Source organism: Thermobia domestica, chromosome 14, assembly GCF_964235325.1.
Source record: "Thermobia domestica chromosome 14, izTheDome1.hap1.1, whole genome shotgun sequence".
In the NCBI taxonomy this organism is placed as follows: domain Eukaryota; kingdom Metazoa; phylum Arthropoda; class Insecta; order Zygentoma; family Lepismatidae; genus Thermobia; species Thermobia domestica.
The window spans coordinates 180,440,361-180,462,290 of NC_137467.1; the positions used below are offsets into that span (position 1 = coordinate 180,440,361).

The 21,930-nt window shown below is 36.9% G+C and overlaps 2 protein-coding genes across 3 annotated transcripts in view; both read left to right on the forward strand.

Moving 5' to 3' along the window:
- Positions 1–19,640, forward strand: part of LOC145670495 (hsc70-interacting protein-like) — a 78,130-nt gene extending 58,490 nt beyond the window's left edge. For both annotated transcript variants that reach the window (XM_081739223.1, XM_081739222.1), the window contains exons 6-8: positions 2,929–3,165; positions 8,800–9,030; positions 18,714–19,640. In XM_081739223.1, the coding sequence (XP_081595349.1) occupies positions 2,929–3,165; positions 8,800–9,024 (462 nt within the window). In that variant the 3' untranslated portion in view covers positions 9,025–9,030; positions 18,714–19,640. The remainder of the gene's footprint in view (positions 1–2,928; positions 3,166–8,799; positions 9,031–18,713) is intronic.
- Positions 17,271–17,654, forward strand: LOC145670133 (protein GVQW3-like). The gene has a single exon (XM_081738505.1). The coding sequence runs from the start codon at positions 17,271–17,273 to the stop codon at positions 17,652–17,654; it is 384 nt and encodes a 127-aa protein (XP_081594631.1).
- Positions 19,641–21,930: the final 2,290 nt, after the last annotated feature.

The window sequence follows — 21,930 nt, forward strand, 5'->3', positions numbered from 1 at the left end:
TTCTTTCTAATTGCTTACAATGTTTTATGTAATTCGGATTCCAAATAGTAGAGGCATATTCTAACTTTGAGCGAACATGTGAGCAGAAAGCTTTTTGTGTTTTACATTTGACAGAGACTGAATCTGTAGTTAGAGTGCAACGTTCAGTTGCAATCCACCAAGTGATAATAACATCCTTAGATGGTATCATCAGTTCGAAAACACCGGGTTTCTGTGCAAAGGAAAGAGTACGGGACGATCAGGAGTGACTAAAGAACATATTGAACGAGTGTGAGAGTTTTTCACGCGTATAGCACTAAGAAATCTATTCGGAAGGCTAGTCGTGAATTAGCTTTTCCAGTGAAGTGATTGTGGAGAATTTTAATAAGAGATTGAGGAACCTAAGAAAGAGGATTGAAACAGTTATTGCAGTAATTACTCCAAACATACTGATAAGGTTTGGGAAGATGTGGCTTATCGATTCGATGTGTGCCGTGTGATGATCACATTGGTGCTCACATTGAACACGTGTAGCAAAAATTGTTCGAGTTGCTCTTTCATTTAATGTATTATTATTGTACGTTAAATGTAATTAACAGTTTTACAAAGCCTAAAAACCCCGATATTCATTCTGAAACATCCTGTGTCTATTAGAAGAAAAGAAGAACAATACAATGTATTACAAATTACAGTACTGCATTGGATATCCAAAAGTACAAAAATGTGAATGCCTAAAAATATAAACATACAAAATTTGACAAACGTAGCTAAATACATTTAATATTGTAAAAATAATAACATAATAATATAAAAATATTATTCAATAAAATCAAATAGAAAATTAGAAAAAAAGAAACAAATCGAAATTTGTCAAAGGAAATTTTCCAAATTTCCGTCAATTTACATACTTTAATTATGTTGAAAACAAATCAGATCTCCCATAGTGCTAGTACAGTACCAATATACCTGTAATCTAAGGGTAGTAGTACTCCGGGTTCTGAAAAGTCCTTTCTTCCGGTCCGGGCACCATAACTCGCCATACCGTAATGTAATGTAATTTGCTTTTCGGGTTGTTCACTCGATTGGCCGTAGGTTCGATTCAGAACTTTATTCAGTACCATTATACATGGAATGCTGAATCAGATAATCCCTAGGAAAAAAGTTAGAACTTAACAATACGAAGTAAATTCAGAAATGCATTCATACTTCAGACAGGTAAACAATATTATGTAGTTGGAAATATGAAAGTTTCCGACATAATATTGGTAAAAATACTGATTTTTCAGTTAACTTGTTATGAATTTCAAATAGCCACATGGAATTTGTATGCAGGGTTTATGTTCTACAAATGAAAGATTTTAAGTTATTTACAAACTGAATATTACGGACCAAGCATATGTTAGTGGTTAGCATTCCAACTGTATTGTTGAGAGGCCCAGTTTCATATCCAGTTCAGTCACTCTTACTTTGGTTCCTCCAGAGTTTGTTCAATTTAAGCAGGCATGTATCTGAATAATAACCTTAACCCTCGTACCAAGAGTTTGAGAGTAACATAACTTAAACCCACTAACTAACTCCGTGGCCTATGGAACCCGAAGATTCAGTGCCGCGTTCAGAAAAACTCTCCACTGGCTTCGATCCTCAGCCAACTGGATCCAGCTCTATTCCTATTTCTGCGAGATCCATCTTAATATTATCCTCCCGTTTGCGCCTAGGTCTTCCTAATATTCGTTTTCCGATTGAACTTCCAGTTAAAACTTTGAAAAACTATTTTCTTCCATTCTGACTGCATAACCTACCCACCTCAGCCTCCTTGACTTGATGACCTTAACAATGTTCGATGAACGGTATAAATTATGTAGTTCCTCGTTATGAAGTTCCCGCCATTCCCCATTTCCGTTCCTCTTGGGTCCGAATATTCGTTTCATGATCTTGTTCTCACATACTTTCAATACTTTAACCCATGGAAAATTTAATTAGTATACGTATATACATACTTGTGCTTTATAGTTATCCTGGAAATTAAGTAAGAGCCATTTATATAATTTTAATGAATACTTTTGCATAGTGCTTGGAGAAGGACGTTTCTTCGTACTAAGACATATAATATTTCTTCGTTCATGTCCTTTGTTTTTTAGGTTTTGTAAACAAATATTGTAAGTCGTCTTCGCAACTAACTTACTTGCTCTTTGCTCATTACCTTGCATCCTGTACATGTTGTGCAAATATTTCTGACTAATTTTCCTGGATAAAATTTGCATCTTGTCCAGAAAGCAGCTGTTTAGGTTTTCTCTCTAGTATTGCTCCGTATTTGCAAAGCATGATGCAAAAGTTTTGTTAAATTATTCCTGCACTATTTTACTGAAATTACATTACGTGAAAAAAAAAAAAAAAAAAAAAATCATGAATGTATACATTTCTACAGAAAAAGTCACGCAGTTACTAAATCTTCAAGCTGGATTGGACTTGCATCTGTCAACTCCCGCTTAGTGCTGTGAAAAATAGAGGTCCTGATCAACTTCCTGTCCTATAGTGGTTATTGACTATTAAAAATTCCAGTGTAAATAGGCTCCGTAGGCTATATAATTGAAAGTCACTGGTTCCAGTGTAAATTAGAGTGATAGACTATTTGAAACTTACTGATTTCAATATAAATTTGCCTCATATGATGTATCTGAAAGTTACAGATCCCAGATTAAATGTGGCCTCATAGGCTATATTTGAATGTTACTGATTCAAGTGTAAATTGACCTCACAGTCTATATCTGAATGTTACTGATTTAAGTGTGAATTGGCTTCACAGTCTGTGTTTGAAAGTTCGTCAAATAATTAAAATGAATATGAAGGTATGGGAAATTTTAATTCGTACGACTAAGTAGATTGTAGTGAAGTTGTCCATTATTTTGTGTGGTCAATATAGAGCTGTAATACAAAGTTATGTGATTGCAGGCGAGGAAAATTGAAGAACACAGGCGTAAGTATGAAAGGAAGCGTCAGGAGAAGGAACTCCGTGAGAAGCAGGAACGAATCAGGCGAGCTCGTGAAGAACACGCACGAGCAGCTAAAGAGGCCGAAGAGCGAGCTGGAACAGGCAACGGATCATTTAGTTTCCCTGGTGGAGGAGTAGGCGGGATGCCTGATTTTTCGAAACTTTTCAACGATCCTGAAATCATTCAGGCCTTCCAGGTAAGAGACCTCTTACAAAAAATTATATTAAATACGAGAAATGTTTTGTAAAGAATAGCAGTATTTGTGTTTCATTTACTACAAATATGGTATTGGATTAAATATGGTGATTTTCATATTATTTAATTCTAATTATTATTATTATTATTTTGTATAACATAAAAACTAAATGTCAAGTCTGTCTTAAGTTCCTTGGTGAACTATAAGCACGAACTCTGGTTCGTTTTCGATTTAATAATACTATAAATGTTTCTTACAGTTTTACAGTTAAAATAAAATGAATATTGCCACAATACTATGATGTTTAAGCTGTAGGCTATCTCCCCCTCCCCCTCATACACACAAGAAGACAACTACATCTACGGAACTCCAAGTAACGACATGAGTTTCTTCTTCTTCTGCAGCTGACAACACGTGCATTTTGCTACTATCTCTTAACAAAAGATGAAACAATTTAAATAAGTCAGTCAAGACTGAACATTTATAATGTTCCATTTTTATATTTGTTTCATTATAATGTTCTTCGTAAGGCCTCAGGAACTTTTGATATGTGTCAACCCGACAATTTTTCAGTTTCTGCGTCAACTGTCGAGGAACCCATTTGGCAGAGACTTTTCTGTAGCGGAGTTCATCATGCACTATGTGTTGTACTGAACAGGGTGTTCACAATCTGGAAAGTGAGGGAAGTAAAAGTGTATCAGGGAAAGTCAGGGAAATAGCAGATTGGTCAGGGAAAAATCGATTTAGGTTCATTGTTCAATTATTGAATTTATGAAATAGTGTTAATTTCTTTATTATTACTGGATTATTGGGTTCAAAATATGGTGTTCCCGATGATGATAATGAGGGAGACATTGTTCTCTGAAATAGTTGTTGAAACTAATTTTCTGCGAGAAACATATCTATCTGCGTCCTGGCATATTTGCTCAAGAGAGTAGATGCTGTTTTAGAAGGATAACATGGTGCCAAGCGGATATCTCTATAAGTGGCTGAGAACGCGAAGAAGAAGTATCTCCAGCTCACAGTGAAATCTCCGACTGAAGGAACACTTCAATGATTTCATAGCTAAGGACAGAGGTGGTGTTAAACTTTTTTTTTTTTTTTTTTTTTTTTTTTTTTTAAGGAAATAAGAACTTCGTTGACAAATGGTCTGTTATGAAGCTGTGTTTTATCTTTTCTCACGGAAACGCATTTATTGGAAGTGTTTTTTTCAATAAACAGAAATATCTTTGTTGAGAACTTACAAGAAGTATCTCTGGTGGCTCAACGGATAAAGAAGGAAATATGATCCCGTGATGAGATTAGGTGGATTGTCAGGATTAACAATTGCAAGAAGTATGAAAAATTCAGTGAATAGGTGAAGATATCAGGTGTATTTGGAAAAGAAAAGAAAAATGAATGTTGGAGAGAAGAGGAGAGAGATACGGAAGAGTCAGCAACAACTAAAATAGCTGGAGGAAGAATAGAACAAAATTAAACTACGGAGACAACAAGAAGGATATTCAGATCAACGAGAAGAAAACTATTTGAGAAAGGATGAAAACTAGTTGTTAAATAGGTTGCATTTAACAACAGCACCTGCAAAGGTGTGTGTTCTATAATGTTTTCCTTTGTGATCAGTAATATCATGTATGAACTGTTTATTACTATAAGCAGTATTATAATGCTGTGTAATTGGTATTATAATGTATAAGCATATAATGTGTAATTTTTTTCATATCTTAAGTACTGTGTATACTGCACACTTTCGTTTGTAACTTTACATTTTGTAAGGTATGTAATCGATATCGGCCTAATGCATATATTTGTAAATTTACATTCTTTTGGATTAAAGAAAATTGAAAACACAAAGAAACAGAAACGGAGAGAGCACCAGGCCAGCTATGAGGAAGGTGGAGGCTAGGGTTTCTTTCTTTTTTCTATATTCTTAAATTATTCAGTAGTCAGGGAAATCTGGATCTTTCGTCGTGTAAAGTCAGGGAAAAATGAGGGATTTTTTTTTTTTTTTTAGTCCAAATTGTGTGGACACCCTGCTGAACCGAAGCTCTTATTCATCAAGGAAACCATTTCAGCAAGGCTGACACGCCAGCTTTCTTGAATAAACCTATGTGCTGCTGCTATGGACTCTTTTGTTACTATACAGTGAGCCCGACATCGAGCATCAATCATCAAAGTTGTATCTTCTTGAATTTCGTGCACCACTCATAGACTTGCCACTGTGACAGACAGGTGCATCAATACTTTGTTTTCATTCTCCGATGAATATCAACCGCTTTCACACTTTCATCCCATAAAAAATGAAATAATTCCACGCTGTTCCTCCTTGGTGCAACTACGTAGTCGTGCCGCCATATTGAATCAGCTGTTACTCAGCTCTAACTCCATCTACCGGCACTGCTTCATACTGCCAGCTCGAAAAGACGTTAAGGACTGTGCAAAACTTCCAAACGCCTAGAAAAAATTTAATTACACTTTTAGGGTTTTCTTGTGATTTTCCCTCGTATTAATTAAGAACGCTAGAGGGTCACAAACTTGGGGATCCAAAATTGGGTGACCACTACAGCAGTGAAAACGCAAGCGAGATAGAGGGGGCAATTCACATCGGAAGTACCTTACTGTTGAATACTATAAGCATGATATGACTTGTTTCTAACAAGTGAGAAGGAAGCACGATGACTCACTGGTAGAGCGTTCACCTTTGCTGCGTGAGGTCCCTGGTTCGATCCCAGCTGCGCCAAGTGGACCGTGTTCGTGTGTTTTCTGGAGGTTCTTCCGTTTCTCCCCCACTTTATTCATTCCAGCATTGCATTCATTTCTCATCATCACCGTCTCCTTTATCCTAGTCGGCATAATCGTGGAACGTAAAACTAAAATATGTCATTTAATTTTTTGTAAGAAGTGAGAAACAAAGTTACAAAGGATTTAAAAATTTTACTTCAAAACGTTTTATTTCGAAAAAGTGCTTTCACATAGATGGTTTTTAATAATCGTAGTCAACATACGTCAAGATTACTGTACTGCTTAAAATGAAGTAGTGTGATTATTATTATTATTATTATTATTATTATTATTATTATGGTTACTTTCGTCTGCTTGTATAACATTTATGGTAGTTTCAATTACAAGTTGTCGCAATTTCAGCATTCTAAGTATTGGTACAAATTTTTCCAATGTTGATAATATCTCCAGATGGCTTGAGAAATATCAAATTGCGATAAGGGCATTGTGATCTTTAAACTTACTGAGAACCATCTATGTAATCGTGTTTCAACAAAATCATGTCTTAGTAAATTAGGTCCAGGAACCGACCACTTAATGAAACGTATTGATGACGTATAATTTTGGCTTATATATATATATATATATTCATTGAAAGAGTCAAGCAGGACCAACCAAATTTGCAAAAGTGTGTATGAAAAAAAAAAAAAAAAAAAGTTTTCGAAATGTTAAGGTGGGTAGTGCAGAGAAGTGGCCACTTGTGACCAAAAAGACGCGTGACATATATAGATGTTTTAGAGATCGTTTAGGTAGCGCGCCTCGACCTTGAAATTTTTGTAGTAATTTGGGTATGCAGCACGCACAACAATTTCACAAAAATTTCATTATTTGGCTAGTTTATGTATTTTTTCTGCCTTACGGTCATGGTCGTTTATTGTTTTGTTTGCAACCAATATGTTAAATTTGTGCCTAAGGGCTGGTTTCCTTTGTTGTTCACTTATTGCTTTTCGTGAAACATTGTCAATTTTAGGCTAAATATGCCTTTTTTCTATTCATGTTTTCCAGTTGGTTTTGACTTTTAGTTTTATTCGAAAGGTTTCCATTGTAAAAGACTAAGTAAAGGATTTGGCTTTCTAATTGCTATGTCCAACGCTTCGCTTATTTTCGTAGTTTATTATGCTTTGAAAATAACCCAGAGCTCACCACGAGAATGTGCCTGGACTCAGAGTTCCGCCCACTCCAAATTATGTTGCAAACATGATCTTACAAAAGGGCAAGCCAAGATTTTCTTGTAGTTTTCTCCTTGGACTTTATAGTCATTTTTTGTTCGAAACGCCGGCATATGTCCTCAAGATTCCAAGTTCGCTTTGATGTAACTATTACGTGCGTTGACGCCAATAACGAAAGAAGCTGCCTCTGTGATGATTTTCACAAGTTGTTCCTCTCCTTGGATGTGGCAGAGAATTCCTTGAATTTCCTCTTTTTTTTTTTTTCTTTAATAAATATAGTTATTTTCTTTAATAAATATAGTTATCTACTTTTTCATTTGTAATATTACTGGTCAACGGACGTTATTAAAGCCAACAGAACATTTTCAGAATGGGCGAAGAATGCGTTTTGTTGAATGATCCTTTTAATTAGATCTCTCAAGTGGAGTGGGAGAAATCGGGACAAGTGAATCATATTCCAGAAGTGTCGTGCTCCGTCAGTTATCGATGGTTCCTTCTTAATCTCAAATCACACCGTTGCGTATATCTTCATCACGTACGTTGCAGTACACTACAGTTGTTTAGAAAGGTGAGGTGTGCTTACCTACAGCCGCAGCACTCAGCATGCTGTCGTTAATTACTGTCTTATTAAAGAGCATGGACGCCTGTAGTCATTCATTTAACCATATGGCATTATATTACCTCATCAAAGACGATAAAGTTGGTCTCCAAATTTTATTTTTTAACCTGTACAAGGAAACGAAACGGTCCAGTCAAATTCACAAAGGTAGTACCCCACTATTATACTTCTATACTTTTTTTTTTTTTTATCCTGGGCAAAATTTAAGAATGCATTATATGCATTCGTCCGTAAAATTGAGCTATTGGACCAACGTGTACCTACTGCCCAGTTTAGAGGGATTCGTCGTAAGTACCTCTGGACCATGCTACAGAACCAGGGGACTGAAAGTTAAAAGACTTGAAATAACACACTAAGAGACACCTCCACCATAAAAGGATTTTCGGTACACTCAATAAATAGTCCGGGATAAACCCTTCACCAATTTATTATAAAAATAAGTTTCTATAATTCATTTACAAATTATCTTTTTAATATTAATAAAAGGGTTTCCAAGTTTAGTTTTATCCTTAGCACACAGCAGTAGCTTCGAATATTTAAGGTTCAGTTGGTTTGTGCGGAGACCCTTTGTTGATGGCAACCTCTGCGGTTTTGTTAAAGGAGTGTCCTCTGTCTGTAGCGACTTCGGCAGACGGTTTAAAAGGAACGTCCTTCACTCAAGGCAGCGTCAGTAGGTAGGTTATAACTAGGATATCTCTTTTGCCCAAGACGGCCTCCGGTTTGATTAGGAACTCCCTCGTCCAAAGCGACCTCAGGGGAAAGTGTTGTATTTTAATTGATCAATCAAGAATTGATACTTCGGTCCTCTTTTATGCATGTCCTCTGAGAGTTTCGTCCATCTTCGTTTTCCTCCGGACTGGCTTTGTATCTCCCTGTTTCCGTCTATAATCGTCTGCTTGTAACTTGGTAAACAATAGCATGTGCTTACAGTTGTGACATGTGTTCAGAGAAGTAATATACACTAGAAGGTGGGGGTCCTTACTATTATTTCATGGGAGAAAGAAAAAGTTCCAAAATTTTACAGCCCTGTACTCGTTAACCTACTCACGTATGATTTCCTTGTTTTAGGATCCCGATGTTGCCGCTGCTTTTCAGGACATTTCAACAAATCCAGCCAATATAATGAAATATCAAAACAACCCCAAAGTAATGGCCATTATTAATAAGCTGGCTTCGAAAGTCGGAGGAGGAGCAATGCCTGGCGCTTTCATGGGAGGCGCCGGTGGTTTCCCTGGCGGATTCCATCCAGGCAGTGGAGGTTCCACGGGCAGCGATGATGTTGGGTTGGACTGAATACAGGTAAGATACTGTACGAGTTCTGTAACGATCTAGGAGTAATCAAAGCCCTCATAAACACCAGTAACCATCAAAATTAGTTTACTTTCTCCCTTTTCCAAAATAAAACATGCCGATATTTTTCAGGGCATAGATTTTCGCTCTTTCCTAAGACTGCAGTAAACAACATAGACAGGGCTTTAAAATATACGGTAGCGTCTAGTTTTCAAAATTGGCTTCTAGGTTAGAAGAAAATTTTTCCACATTCAATATAAGTAAAATCATATTGCATGTAATACACACAGAAGGAATTATCTGAACTTCGAACAAACACGTCTGATATGATGAAATTAAGTAAATGATGGGCAGTCTTTATAACTTCTTCACAGAAAAGTTAACGAGGTTGAGAATTTTATCATCAGCTTCTATAGTGAATGAGGTGGTGTATGAGTGGCATGGAATTACGTAGATACTACAAAACACTATACATAGTAAAATACGAGAACATGTACGTGATTTTAGGGCATATTAAACCATTTCAATTATTTCAAATTGTATAAATATTAGGGATGGCCAGAACCGGTTCCTGGTGGAACCGGTTTTCGGATCCAGATCTGGAACCGGTTCTTCGGATCCAGGTCTAGAACCGGTTCTTCGGATCCAGGTCTGGAACCGGTTCTTCGGATCTAGGTCTGGAACCGGTTCTTCGGATCCAGGTCTGGAACCGAAACTTTGTTACCATCCCTACGCTAAACGCGAGCTGCTGGCAAGCTGTGAACAGTATGCTAGATGAAATGGTGGAAGCGACAGGCAGGTGCCCAGGCGGCGGCAGCTTGTCTCATTTGGCTAAATAAACTGGGTAACTGGCAAACTCATTGGCTAAACAGGCAAACTGGCCAACTCATTTGGCTAAACACCCACTGGTGGACCAAAATTTTTTTCTGGGGGCACAAGCGCACGGTCCTCTTTGCATTATTTTTGAAGGTGAACTTTGTGCCTCCTTTACGGGTCTTTGGGGGCTTTCGGATCCAGGTCTGGAACCGGTTCCTAAGATCCGGTTCTGGAACCGGGTTTTCGGATCCAGATCTGGAACCGGTTCCTAAGATCCGGTTCTGGAACCGGGTTTTTGGATCCAGATCTGGAACCGGTTCCTGAGATCCGGTTTTGGAACTGGGTTTTCGGATCCAGGTCCGAAACCGGTTCTAAAAACCGGATCTTCGAGAAACGGTTCCTCGCGGAACCGATTCCGCCGGAACCGGAACTTTGTGGCCATCCCTAATAAATATCGCCAACCATGATATTCTAGAAATGAAAGGTAATTACTCGTTAAAAATCCTTAACATAGTAAAAAGATTTTCTAAACGAATATCTGTATATTGAGAAACGCTAATCTCTAAATGCGTCGTATGTTTTGATATCTCCGTACAGAATCAACAAGTTTCTTTATGGGGGGCACGGTGGCTCAGTGGTAGAGCGCTTAGCCCTCGTGTGTGGGGTCCCTGATTCGATCCCCGGCCAACTGCTACTTTCTCATTCCACCATCATTCAGTTGCCTTAATCATTGTCTCCTTTAGCCTAAAGGGCATATGCGTGGGACGTTAAAGTCAAATATTTCGTTTCAGCAAGTTTTCTTGTCTTCTTCGGCGGCTTTAAAATTATTACTGTAAACTTTCGTAACATCTTATGACTTAGCAGTATCGCCTTGTGCTGTTTACTAGTTCTGATCAGATCAACAACGGGAATTGCAACTCTTAGCTGAATAATAATGAGAATCACAGTATCGGGTTTTAACCCTTTTAAATTATGATGGCACAACACCTGTGCCATGGCGTCGACCTTCAGAATTTGCTTTATAAGTCTCTAGTAAAGCTTTTTAGACCAGATTTTTTGCATTCATTCGAATATGGAAGCATCATAGAACATATTTTATGGGCATTTTGCAGCCTCGCTTGCTCTGTCTGGGGGCTGTGACGTCACAAACGTGAATGATGTGTTTAAAAAACGGTATATTTGAGAAGTTTTTTCAAAAAATCCCTGACACATTACTATTTACCCTAGGATCATGGTTTGTACCTCGTTTGTTTCGTTATGAGACAGGCTTTCGAAATGTACCACTCAAAGTTCCCTATCGTGTACCAGAAGCGGGAAAATCTCCCCCAAAATGAAAAAGGGGATTTGTAAAGAAAAAATCCCCTTTTCCCCATTTTTATCTTCACAGGTACACGATAGCGAAATTTGAGTGGTACCATTTGAAAGGCTGCTTTACGCTGAAGAAAATGAGGTATGACTCATGTTGCTAGAGTCAACAGACGTGTGTCAAAAAAAATCTCGATTTTATTTTTTGCATTTTTTTTTTTTTTTTACACATTTTTAGTCAATTACTTTAGTAAAGTATCTACAGTATTATCACTATTTATTCTAAAGTCATGATACGTACCTCGTTTTCTTTGGCATGAACCAGTCTTTCAAACGGAACCACTCGCATGTCTCTAGCATGTACCGTAGTGGAGGGGCCCAAAATCGGGGGAAAAGGGATATTTTGACAAAAATTTCCCTTTTTCGAGAATTTTTTCCACTATGGTACATGCTAGAGACATGCGAGTGGGTACCGTTTAAAAGACTGGTTTTGGTCAAACAAAACGGTGTATCAATCATGTCAACGATAATTAGGGATGAGTCTGGAAATTTTTATATAAAAATGGGTTATTTATTTTGCCCACATACGGGAAAGCTGATACTGTTTGCACATGGGGCAATATTTTTTCCTCTCTTATTTTTCACGATATAACATTGAAACTTCGTACAGTTATTACACATAGTATGTAGTACGTTTGAGATTTTTTTGAGCTCTGTGGGTTGACACAGGAGCCGGCCAGAGGGGTCCAAAATCGGGGGAAAAGGGATTTTTTTGGACAAAAATTTCCCTTTTTCCAGAATTTTCTCCGCTATGGTACATGCTAGAGACATGCGAGTGGTGCCGTTTGAAAGACTGGTTCATGGCAAAGAAAACTAGGTACAATTCATGTTCCCACAATGAACAGTCTTGATGATGATGATGATAGTATAGAAATTCATTAAAAAGGTATTATCAAGGGAAAATATGTAAATCGGCTGTAGCATCAAAACTATTCATCCCAGGGCCACTCTTTGTATCTCAGTCTCTTCACCATGAAGCAAAGTTTTTTTTTTTTAGTAGCATTCGCATGATCGTATCCTATACCAAAGGGTAGATATTCGCGATAAAAAAGGAATTTTGAAAAAGAAAATCCCTTTTTCCCACTTTGAGCGAAAATTTCCCGCATTTGGTACACTTTAGGAAAATTTTTACGGACGCAGTTGAAAACACTGCTTTACTAGAAACAAAACGGGGTATGAACCATGATCCTACGATAAATAGTCTTGACGCAATAGATGATTGAGTGAAAATCTACAAAATACCTCAAAAAAGCCATAATTTAAAAGGGTTAAAGCTGGTTCTCATTAACGTTTTTCAACGTGAAGCTTGGTGCCATTACGGAAATTCAACACACAAAGCCACCACACACCCACAAAAAGGGCTCGTTGACTGCATCCTATCGGGAAACAAAAATAATGAAATGCACCATTGTTTCTTCTCTGCAACTCGTAATAAACTGAAAACACACAACTTACACAATTCTTAAACGTCGAATTATAAGCAACATTCAACACTGTTAATAAAAATGATATTAGTTTGATTCACAAATGACACATACATACGTATTATTTGTTATATACAAATCTTGAGCACGCTTATGACATAGTAATGTATTGAATAAATAAAGGAAAGAAACATTGGAATATGCCAATCAAGCTTAGCATTCAAACAATTTTCAGAATCTTCTGCTGGTACATCTTTACCTGTTAGGGAAATACTTATGTAGTTTGTCTTGTGGATGAATTTAACATTCTTGTAAATATAGCCACGTAAAATGAGGCTCTCGTGGTCTTTGGTTTGATTCCTAGCGGGAGATTATGTGGTACGGATCTCACGTTAAACTCTATATCCACGTCCCGTATAGCCTAGCTGCTAAAAGGAACACTAAACTGAAAACAAATCAAACTCAACATATAATGCAATTCGACACTTATAAAAGAAAAGCAGCGCGACAAGTTTCACATCTTAGTTTGTGTACTTTTTCCGCCGAGTGCAAAGTGTAGCTGGCCTCTCATGCATGCTCTGAATGACGTTACAGCCAAGCACAAAGATAGAATATATTGTAAGAATTTGTACACGGGATTTTAAAATTCCTTTCACAACCTTTTTATTATTAACATTTTGCATCATATAAATATGGTACAGATTACATATAATTACGGTTTGAAGACTAAAACAATGTTTTTTTTTATGAGTTTTGTTAGTAAATGAAGGGTCCTTAGGCCCAGGCAAGCTAAAGCGTTTCGATTAGGAACTTTCAGTGCTTTAGGCAAGTAACTAGAGTGTTGTTAAGTACTCACAGAGTTCTGGGCAGGGTTGGCTGGTTTAAACCAGCTGTTTCTTTCTTTTTTTTCTCGAAAAAAAAACAAAAAGAAACAACTGATTTAAACAAAATCATAAAATGAAGAAAAGAAGAACGAAAAATGCTTTAAATCGTGTGGACTTCATGATGCCTTTCCACATATCAAACTATCTACATTAGTTTTATCTACTTTTCACCTTTTAATCAAAGGGTCTGTGTTCAATTCTCGGTCGAACCACACCCCTTCTTTCAAGTGTAAACCAAGTAGAGGTTCGGGTGTTCCTTTAAGCGAAAGTCTTCTTGATAACCTTGATATTTCGTAAAGATGTTAAGCCTAAACATACGAAACGAAACCAAATTGTATGCGTGAATGCCTGTTGTTCTATAAAAAAAAAGCCAAGATTGCTTAAATATATTGAGAGAAATTGGCAAAATTTATCAACTGCTTACTTAGCTTCCAACATTAACTTTACTTTCAGTTTTAATTTAATTGAATGATATTTACATACTAAATTTGTAATTTAATACCTCAGTTTTAACGTACTGATTATGATACGTTGACCTTAAAATTTTACATGCCAAGCAATAACAGGATTTTTTCGTTATTGCTTTACATTTAAAGTAATAACAGGATTTTTCCAATGGTTAAGGTGGTAGTTTCCCGATTTATATATATATTTCTGTATAATGGCTTCACTTATGCAACTGTTTATCTTTTTGCCCTTCTGAAATGACTCTTGACAATGACAATTATATTAACAAGTAGGCCTATGTAAAGATCTGTACAACATATTTTTATCAGGAATCCTTCGTAAGTAAGTTGGTAGATTCATCGCATTTGAGACCAATTAGTCCCGGTTTCGTGTCCAAATGGACAATTTCTCTTGGATGTAAGGCGAGAAGCGGTTTGAATTCCGCTTTAAGCTTATGTGACCCCTTCCAGCATAACCCTGTTGTTGCATAATAACACCAAGGCGAAACAAACTTATTACTTATGTCCGTATGTAATATAAATACATAGAGGAAATTATTTGAACCTAAAAAACCTGGTTTAAACAAAAAAAGAACAGGTTTAAATCAAAAAACCGAGTTTTTTCAGTTATAACCATGGTTTTTGCCAACCCTGGTTCTGGGCAAGCGAAGTGAGCAAGGAACCTGAGAGCTTTAGGCAGGCCAAGAGGTTTAGATAGATTAAGTCCCGCAGAGCTCCAGAGAAGCTAAGAGAGGGAGCTAAGGGGTGTAGGTGTGACCAGTCTAAACTGATCCCTTTAAAGGTGTTATGATTCTTTTTATATATACACACTGAGTTCTTGAGTCCTCGTGAGACCTTTCTTTTTATTACATGTCGATTATGACGATATATTTCTTTTGCTTGCTTGTAGTAATACTAAAGAAGCACGTGACTTTGCTGCCAATATGAAGTACGTCTACTGTACGACAATATGAAATTGTTACAACTAGTTGCAGAAATACATCTGTTGCTAAGTAAGCTTGTGAATATCGTGAGAGAGTAAATGACCTGAAATTCGCACGCGAAAACTTAGATAACGGAACAGAAACTGACGTCGCATATAGATTTGTGGTATGCTCCCTAACTTTTGTCCATAAATAAATATGCTAAAGTAAAAGTTTTTTTTTTTTTTTTTTTTTTTTTTTTTTTTTTTTTTTTTTCAGACATTTTACATATTATCTTCCTAACTTCTTACGTACACTTCGACTTCTTATAATAATATATATATATATATATATATATATATATATATATATATATATATATATATATTAATATTTTTGTATATATTTTTATACTCTTTCCATGGACCCATGAGTTTGGAACTCACGGGATTTCGTAGACATTCTGATTTACATGTCCAGTAAAAGAAGTTTAAAATGTTGTTCATATCGCCGTAGACAAGATGCAGTAGATGTTATGTTCTATAGTTTGTACACCCAATTCCTTTCAGATTTGTAATACCCTAAAGCAAAGTGTCTGACTTCTGTTATTTAAAAAAAAAAGTACCATATCATGGGCATAGTGATCACTAGAGTAGTACTCTTGAAGTCAACTTTTTTTTTTTTTTTTTTTTTTTTTTTTTTATAGAATTCACAGCATATTTTTCAATTCTATTATTTAAAAGTCTTTCAGTAGAGCGTGCCTTAAATTATCATCTGCAGTTTTTTTTTTTTTCTGATCAGTCAGAAGGGGTGAAGAAAGAAAAGAAAAAAGGATGGGCTAACTGTAGAAGGTGGTTTTACTTCAGTGGATTGTGTGATAGTCTGTGTACATGGACAGATGGTCTTATACTCTTATTCGGAAAGAGCTGTTCGTCGATAGCTACGTGCGATTCTCAACTCTGTAAACAGAATGTCACGAAAGTCCTTAATTGTTACTGGCACATTGTGCAAGTTAGAGCTGACAAAGCACGCTTGCTTCAAGCAAGATAGATTGGAGTTTCATTCCCTCAACACCATCAGAACTCTCTTAGAACGGATATTCGGTTTAAAGTGAGATCCAAACAACTTCTCGGGTTTTTATCCAGGACAAGTAAGCTTACCGACAACTGAGTCCGGGACCACGAAGAGATACTATCAGCAACTAATGAAATAGTATATAATATTAATATGAAACTACTGAAATGTTGCTTTGTGTATAGGGTAACAGTGTGAAGGATCAGAGAAAATGATGCGTTTATATTTGGTTTAAATCATAGGACTAGAAGCTTTAATAAGAAAGAGATGTAAAAATATAAAATCTTTCAGTTTTATGTCCTGTTATTATACCGTACAGGCTAAAGGAGATGGTGACGATGAGAATGAATGAAAAATGGTAAGAATAAATGAATGAAGATAGCGGGAGAAAACGGCAGAATCCCTAGAAAACACATATATAGGATGTCTGTACACGCAGGGCCTACTTGGCGGGAGCTGGGGTCGCTAGGTGGAAAGAGGTGTAGAGTAAATGAAGTGCTCTTAGTGTAAAGTTAAATAACTGGCAATTCTATGAGGAAAGTAAAACTAATGCTGGGCCAGTACGAAAAGTTGTGTGCATAGTAGCCGATTCGGCAACTCCATGCAGCAAAGATGAGCAAGTCAGCCTTATGTCTAGATGTGAGGAAAGTACGAGAAGCCAACTGCAAGCATGGACGATTTAAAAGAAAAAGAAAAATAAGAACCCATCAACACACGCAAACGAACTAAATCATCGCGTTGTGCAGATTTCACTGCATGCGTAAAGTCATTAGTTTCAATGGTATGAGCGCAGTGATTTGTTTCGAAATGGCTGACAGTGATGTTCCGTTTCCGTTCGTTTTGACAGTATCTGTGGTTGAATTTGTGAAAATACCAATTCCTGATGCCGAAATTCATAATAGACTTCAGCGTGTCTAGTGCGATGTGCGTATTTGTGCTAGCAGTGCTAGGAAAAGGATGTAAAACAACGAGCATCGAGGATCAGCCTCGGGGCGGCCGGCCACGAACTGCCTCCACGGAAATCACAACTTAGGAAAATTTGACAATAATAAATTTGAGTACCCGATTCTTAGTTGCGGAACCAGATAATCTGGATCCGAATTTTTTTGGTCATCCCTAATATACTGCCGAAACAGTAACACAGATTAATAAAATACTAGGGTCATTTCAAAAGTGTTGCACACATCGCATGCGCGACCGTTTGAGTGGTGTGATCAAAGTCAGTTTTATGTCAGTTGTGAGTCAGAGTTTGGGCATGACGGTTGTGTCTGTGTTTGCTGGTTCGCGTGGCCGTGTTGTGAGAAATGCAGTGTTAAAATGGAAGGTGAACCCGACTCAGATCGGATTACACATAGTGACCAGCGTTCCTATATCAAAGTCGAAACTCTACATGGAAAGAACCCAACTGTAATTTATAATGCTTTGCGAGAGGTATGTGGAAATAGTGTAGTGGATCGTAGCACTGTATCGCGGTGGTCAGCTTGTTTCCGTGAAGGTTGTGTAAGCACTGCAGACAACCCAAGAAGTGGAAGACCATCAGCTGCAACAGACTGCATCTATGAGATTATTGTCAATGACATTTTGAGAGAGGATCGACGAAAAACATGTGGGGAAGTAGCACATGAGGCCATAATGCCTGTCATTTCAGTTTACAGAAACATTAATGAAAAGTTAAAGATGAGAAAAATCGCTGCCAGATGAGTTCCGCATGATTTGAATGAAGAGCAGAAAGCATGTTGCAAAAGAATCGGAGAGGAATTGCTTCAAGTTACCGATCAGAAAGAGGAGATCAGTTTTTACGAAGGATTGTTGCAGTTAATGAAACCTGGATACGAGATTTTGAACCAGAACTGAAGTCTCAGTCGTCACAGTGGAAAAGTTCAGACTTCCAACGCGAACAATCAAAGGTTAAAATCATGATGATCTTAGCGGATGACATGAATGGAGTTAATAGCTACAAATAGAGTGCCACAGAGGACATCTGTTACAGGCACATACTACAAACTGTTTCTGCAAAATGTTTTGCGTCCGAAAATTCGTCAAAGAAGGCCTGACATGCATGCAGCGGGTTTCCTCATTTTGTACGATAATGCAAGACCGCATACTTCCTACAAGTGAGGAAAACACTTGACAAGTATGGATTGGAAATACTTTCTCACCCACCATACAGTTCTGATTTGAGCCCACCAGACTTTGATTTGTTTCCCAAATTGAAGGAACCGCTCCGTGGAAAACGTTTCTATACAATTGACGAAGCTTCCAGTGAGGCGATCCGAGTGATCAGACAGCTCAACAATGAGTGTCCTATCCGGAATACAGAATTTGCCAAAACGTTGGGAAGTTGTTATAAGCAAGAATGGAGAAGGCCTGTAAAGGTATTTTGTACAATAAATAATTTACTTCCGTAATATCTTTCAGTGTGCAGAACTTTTGAAATGACCTCGTATTTGTTTACTTTAGTCAGATTTTATTTTATATATTTATTTTTGTCTTTTAATAAATAATACGTAATTCCGAAGCTAAAGTGAGCGAAATTTACGAAGAAATACATGAAGAAAGAAAAAAAAATCATAATTTTACATTAAAATGTGGTGTGCTTTTCTGCAGTAAATCCAAAACGTAATCGTTGAAAAAGTTGTTGTTCATTATTTTCAATATGGCCCTCGTATTTTGTTTTGTGCGTCGAATTATTGTATAATCATTAATTGTAATATTGTATTGTATAATTATTAATATTCCTTTTTTTTGTTCTATTTTTAGGTCGTTTAACAGGCCCGTTAATCTTGTGGTGTGTGTTCTTTTTGTTTATGAATCTGGACTCGGAAGGATTTGGGAGGCCACATGTGCCAAGGTTGTCAGTGGTAAGAAGACACTGCTTTAGAGTGATATGCAGTGATGTGGTGAAAAAACTGTTCATTCCATGGGCCTGTTTGTTTTATGCGTCTTAGAGAGAGAATTCTTTGTTCTTGTTACATGTATCTTTTATATATATATATACTTTTACGCCCAATTATTATTATTATTATTATTTTTCAGAAGAAAATCTAAAAATAAAATTGTAACATAACACCAATTGATTCTGAAAGATGACAGGTAATATTGTTGTAACATTTTTTTTTTTTATACTAGGATTAGCGAAAAAATGAAAGATCATTAGAACAGTATAGTGACTCCTGTATCCAATTGTAGCGTTCAACTAATGTGGGAGAACATCCTGTATTTGCTTCATTTTCAAGGTGATAAAGCTGATAATGTATAAACATTGCAGTGGACAACAGAAACTTAATGGACAAAAGCTGTGCGCTTTTTTTTTTTTTTTTTTTTTTTTTTTGTTTTTGGTCAAATATAAAAATCATGCTTAACGTTGGTCTTCGTCCAGCTGTGTAGATGATAAGTAAAAGAATGTGCAAAATGTAACGGAAATTCTTCATTTGAAGTCTAAACTTGCTTGCAATCTGCTAATTAACAAAAAGTAACAATTAACTGAAAATAAATCACCTAGTCACATCATCAAAATAATACAAGACTGATGTTAGTTAAGAAGAAAAAAAAATAAAACCGTATGGTAAATTGCAAATTCGAACGCAATAGATTACAAAGGCCAGAATGTATTTAAGAGTTAGACAGATGATAAAATATATATATGTAATAAACAGTTAAATAAAATGCAGTTCTTGTACTTGTTAAGTTTCAGATTTTAATTTATCTTTGTTTAACCATTACAGAGATGTGCAAATCATTAGACACGAAAACTATGTTATATGTTTGTGTAATAATAGAATGTTTGTATTTATATTATGAGTTTAGTCTTGTATGATAGTTCATGTATTGTAAATTTAATACATACGAGGTGTGTTACTAAAATAGAGACGCAATACTGTGCACGAACCGATAACGTTGCTGCCTCCACCTTCACGGCAGTTAGCCCTTACCGTTGACGAAGTACAGGCTTGAAATTGATCCAGTTGCGACACATTGTTGAGAGCGTGTAAAGTGAAGTTGTGTTTGTGAGGTGCGTTACGAAAATCGACCGGCAATGGAGTTTGAGCTACGCCATACCATTAAATTTTATGTAAAGGTGGAGGTCACGGTGGCTCAGTGGTAGAGCGTTTACCTCTGGTGCGTGATGTCCTAGTTCGATTCCCTGCCAAGTAATGGACAACATCGTGTTCATAGCTTTTCTGGGGATACTCGTGTTGGCCATCATCATTCACTTGCTTTAATCATCGTCTGCCGATCATCATTCACTTGCTTTAATCATCGTCTGCCGATCATTCACTTGCTTTAATCATCGTCTGCCGATCATCATTCACTTGCTTTAATCGTCTGCCGATCATCATTCACTTGCTTTAATCATCGTCTGCCGATCATCATTCACTTGATTTAATCATAGTCTGCCGATCATCATTCACTTGCTTTAATCATCGCCTGGGACATTAAACTCATAGATTTCATTTCATTTTTATGTAAAGCTTGGTATGTGATTTACGAAAAGCTACTAAGGGCTTACGAAGAACATTCGCTATGCAGGCACAAGATCTGTCTAGAGGGCTGAGGACAAGGGAAAGTGGAACCTCGTGCGGGAAGACCTTGAACCTTAGAAACGGATGACAATGTGGAAAGAATGAAATCTCTTGTAAAGTCAGATCGTCGGTTGACGGTGAGAATGATTGATAGCAAGCGTCCATCAAATTTTAACAAAAGAATTTGGAGATGAAAAAAGTGTGCGCCAAGAACCATATCTCACGGCAGTCTTTTATCAATAGATTTTTGGCAGAAAACTAGCATTCCTGTGGTTCCTCAGCGCCCGTATTTGCCATATATCAGCCCCTGTGACTCATTTCAGTCTCTTTATTGAAATCTCACTTTGAAGGGCGTAATTTTTGTACTTTTGATAACAGCCAGGAGAGAACCGATAAGCTGAAAAATATTCCATCAGAGTCCTTCTAGCATTGTTACGAAGGATGAAAACAACACGCCCATCTGTGTGCAGCTGCCCAAGGGGACTATTTTGAAGTTGATAATCATGATTTGTGAAATCAAGAAAATTCATCGTTACAAGAAAATATCTCACTACTTTTCTAACACACCTCGTATAATGTAATTTGTTACTTTCACGCTTCCATTAAGCCATGTGTTACAGCGTAGATGATGTTTCTGTGTCGACATTTCCGTACAAGATTAGCCCCTTTGGGATTTATGGTAACTTTTGTTACCATAGCGTAGTGTTGTCTTTGACCGCTTATTTAGGTCCTGTAAGAGACATTTAAGCCAGGATTTTTTATTGGTCCAGTCAAACATGGAACAAAGAACATCCCAGATGCATTTTGGAACCAGATGGTCAAGTTGGTGGCGCCCAATGGAGCCGTGACTTTTTTTTTCTTAAGTCAAATTAAAAAAAAATCACGCCCTTAGTTTTGAGGATACGATTTAAATTTCGCATACGGATTGTGTGCACGTTTGGGTCTTTTTAGATCCCTACGTGAACTCGGGCCCGAGGGGCGCAACTATTCCTAGGGGTGATATTTTCAGGAAAGAAAAAGACCCGTTTTTTCTCCCATTTCAGTTGTATGAAACGGACATGCGAGTAGTATCGTTGGAAAGGACGCGTTATACTGAAGAACCATGACCGTAGGTCCAATAATAATGATGCAATAAATTTGTAGACTATATAAATAAGTCACCTTCAGATTAAAAAAAAAAAAAAAAAAATCCGCCCTTTGTTTTCAAGATACAAGATTGAAATTTTACACAGCATTGTGTACATAACTACATATTTTTGAAGAAATTTTCAGGTCCCCACGTGCACCCAGACCAGGGCGATAGGGGCGTAAAATTTTGAAATTTGGGTTTTCCAAAAAAAAAAAAAAAAAAAAAAAAACGATTTTCTTGTTTCTGGTGTATAATATGCTCTATTCTGAACAAAACGAGGTATAAACCATGATCCTACGATAAATAGTAAGGAAGCAATAGCTGT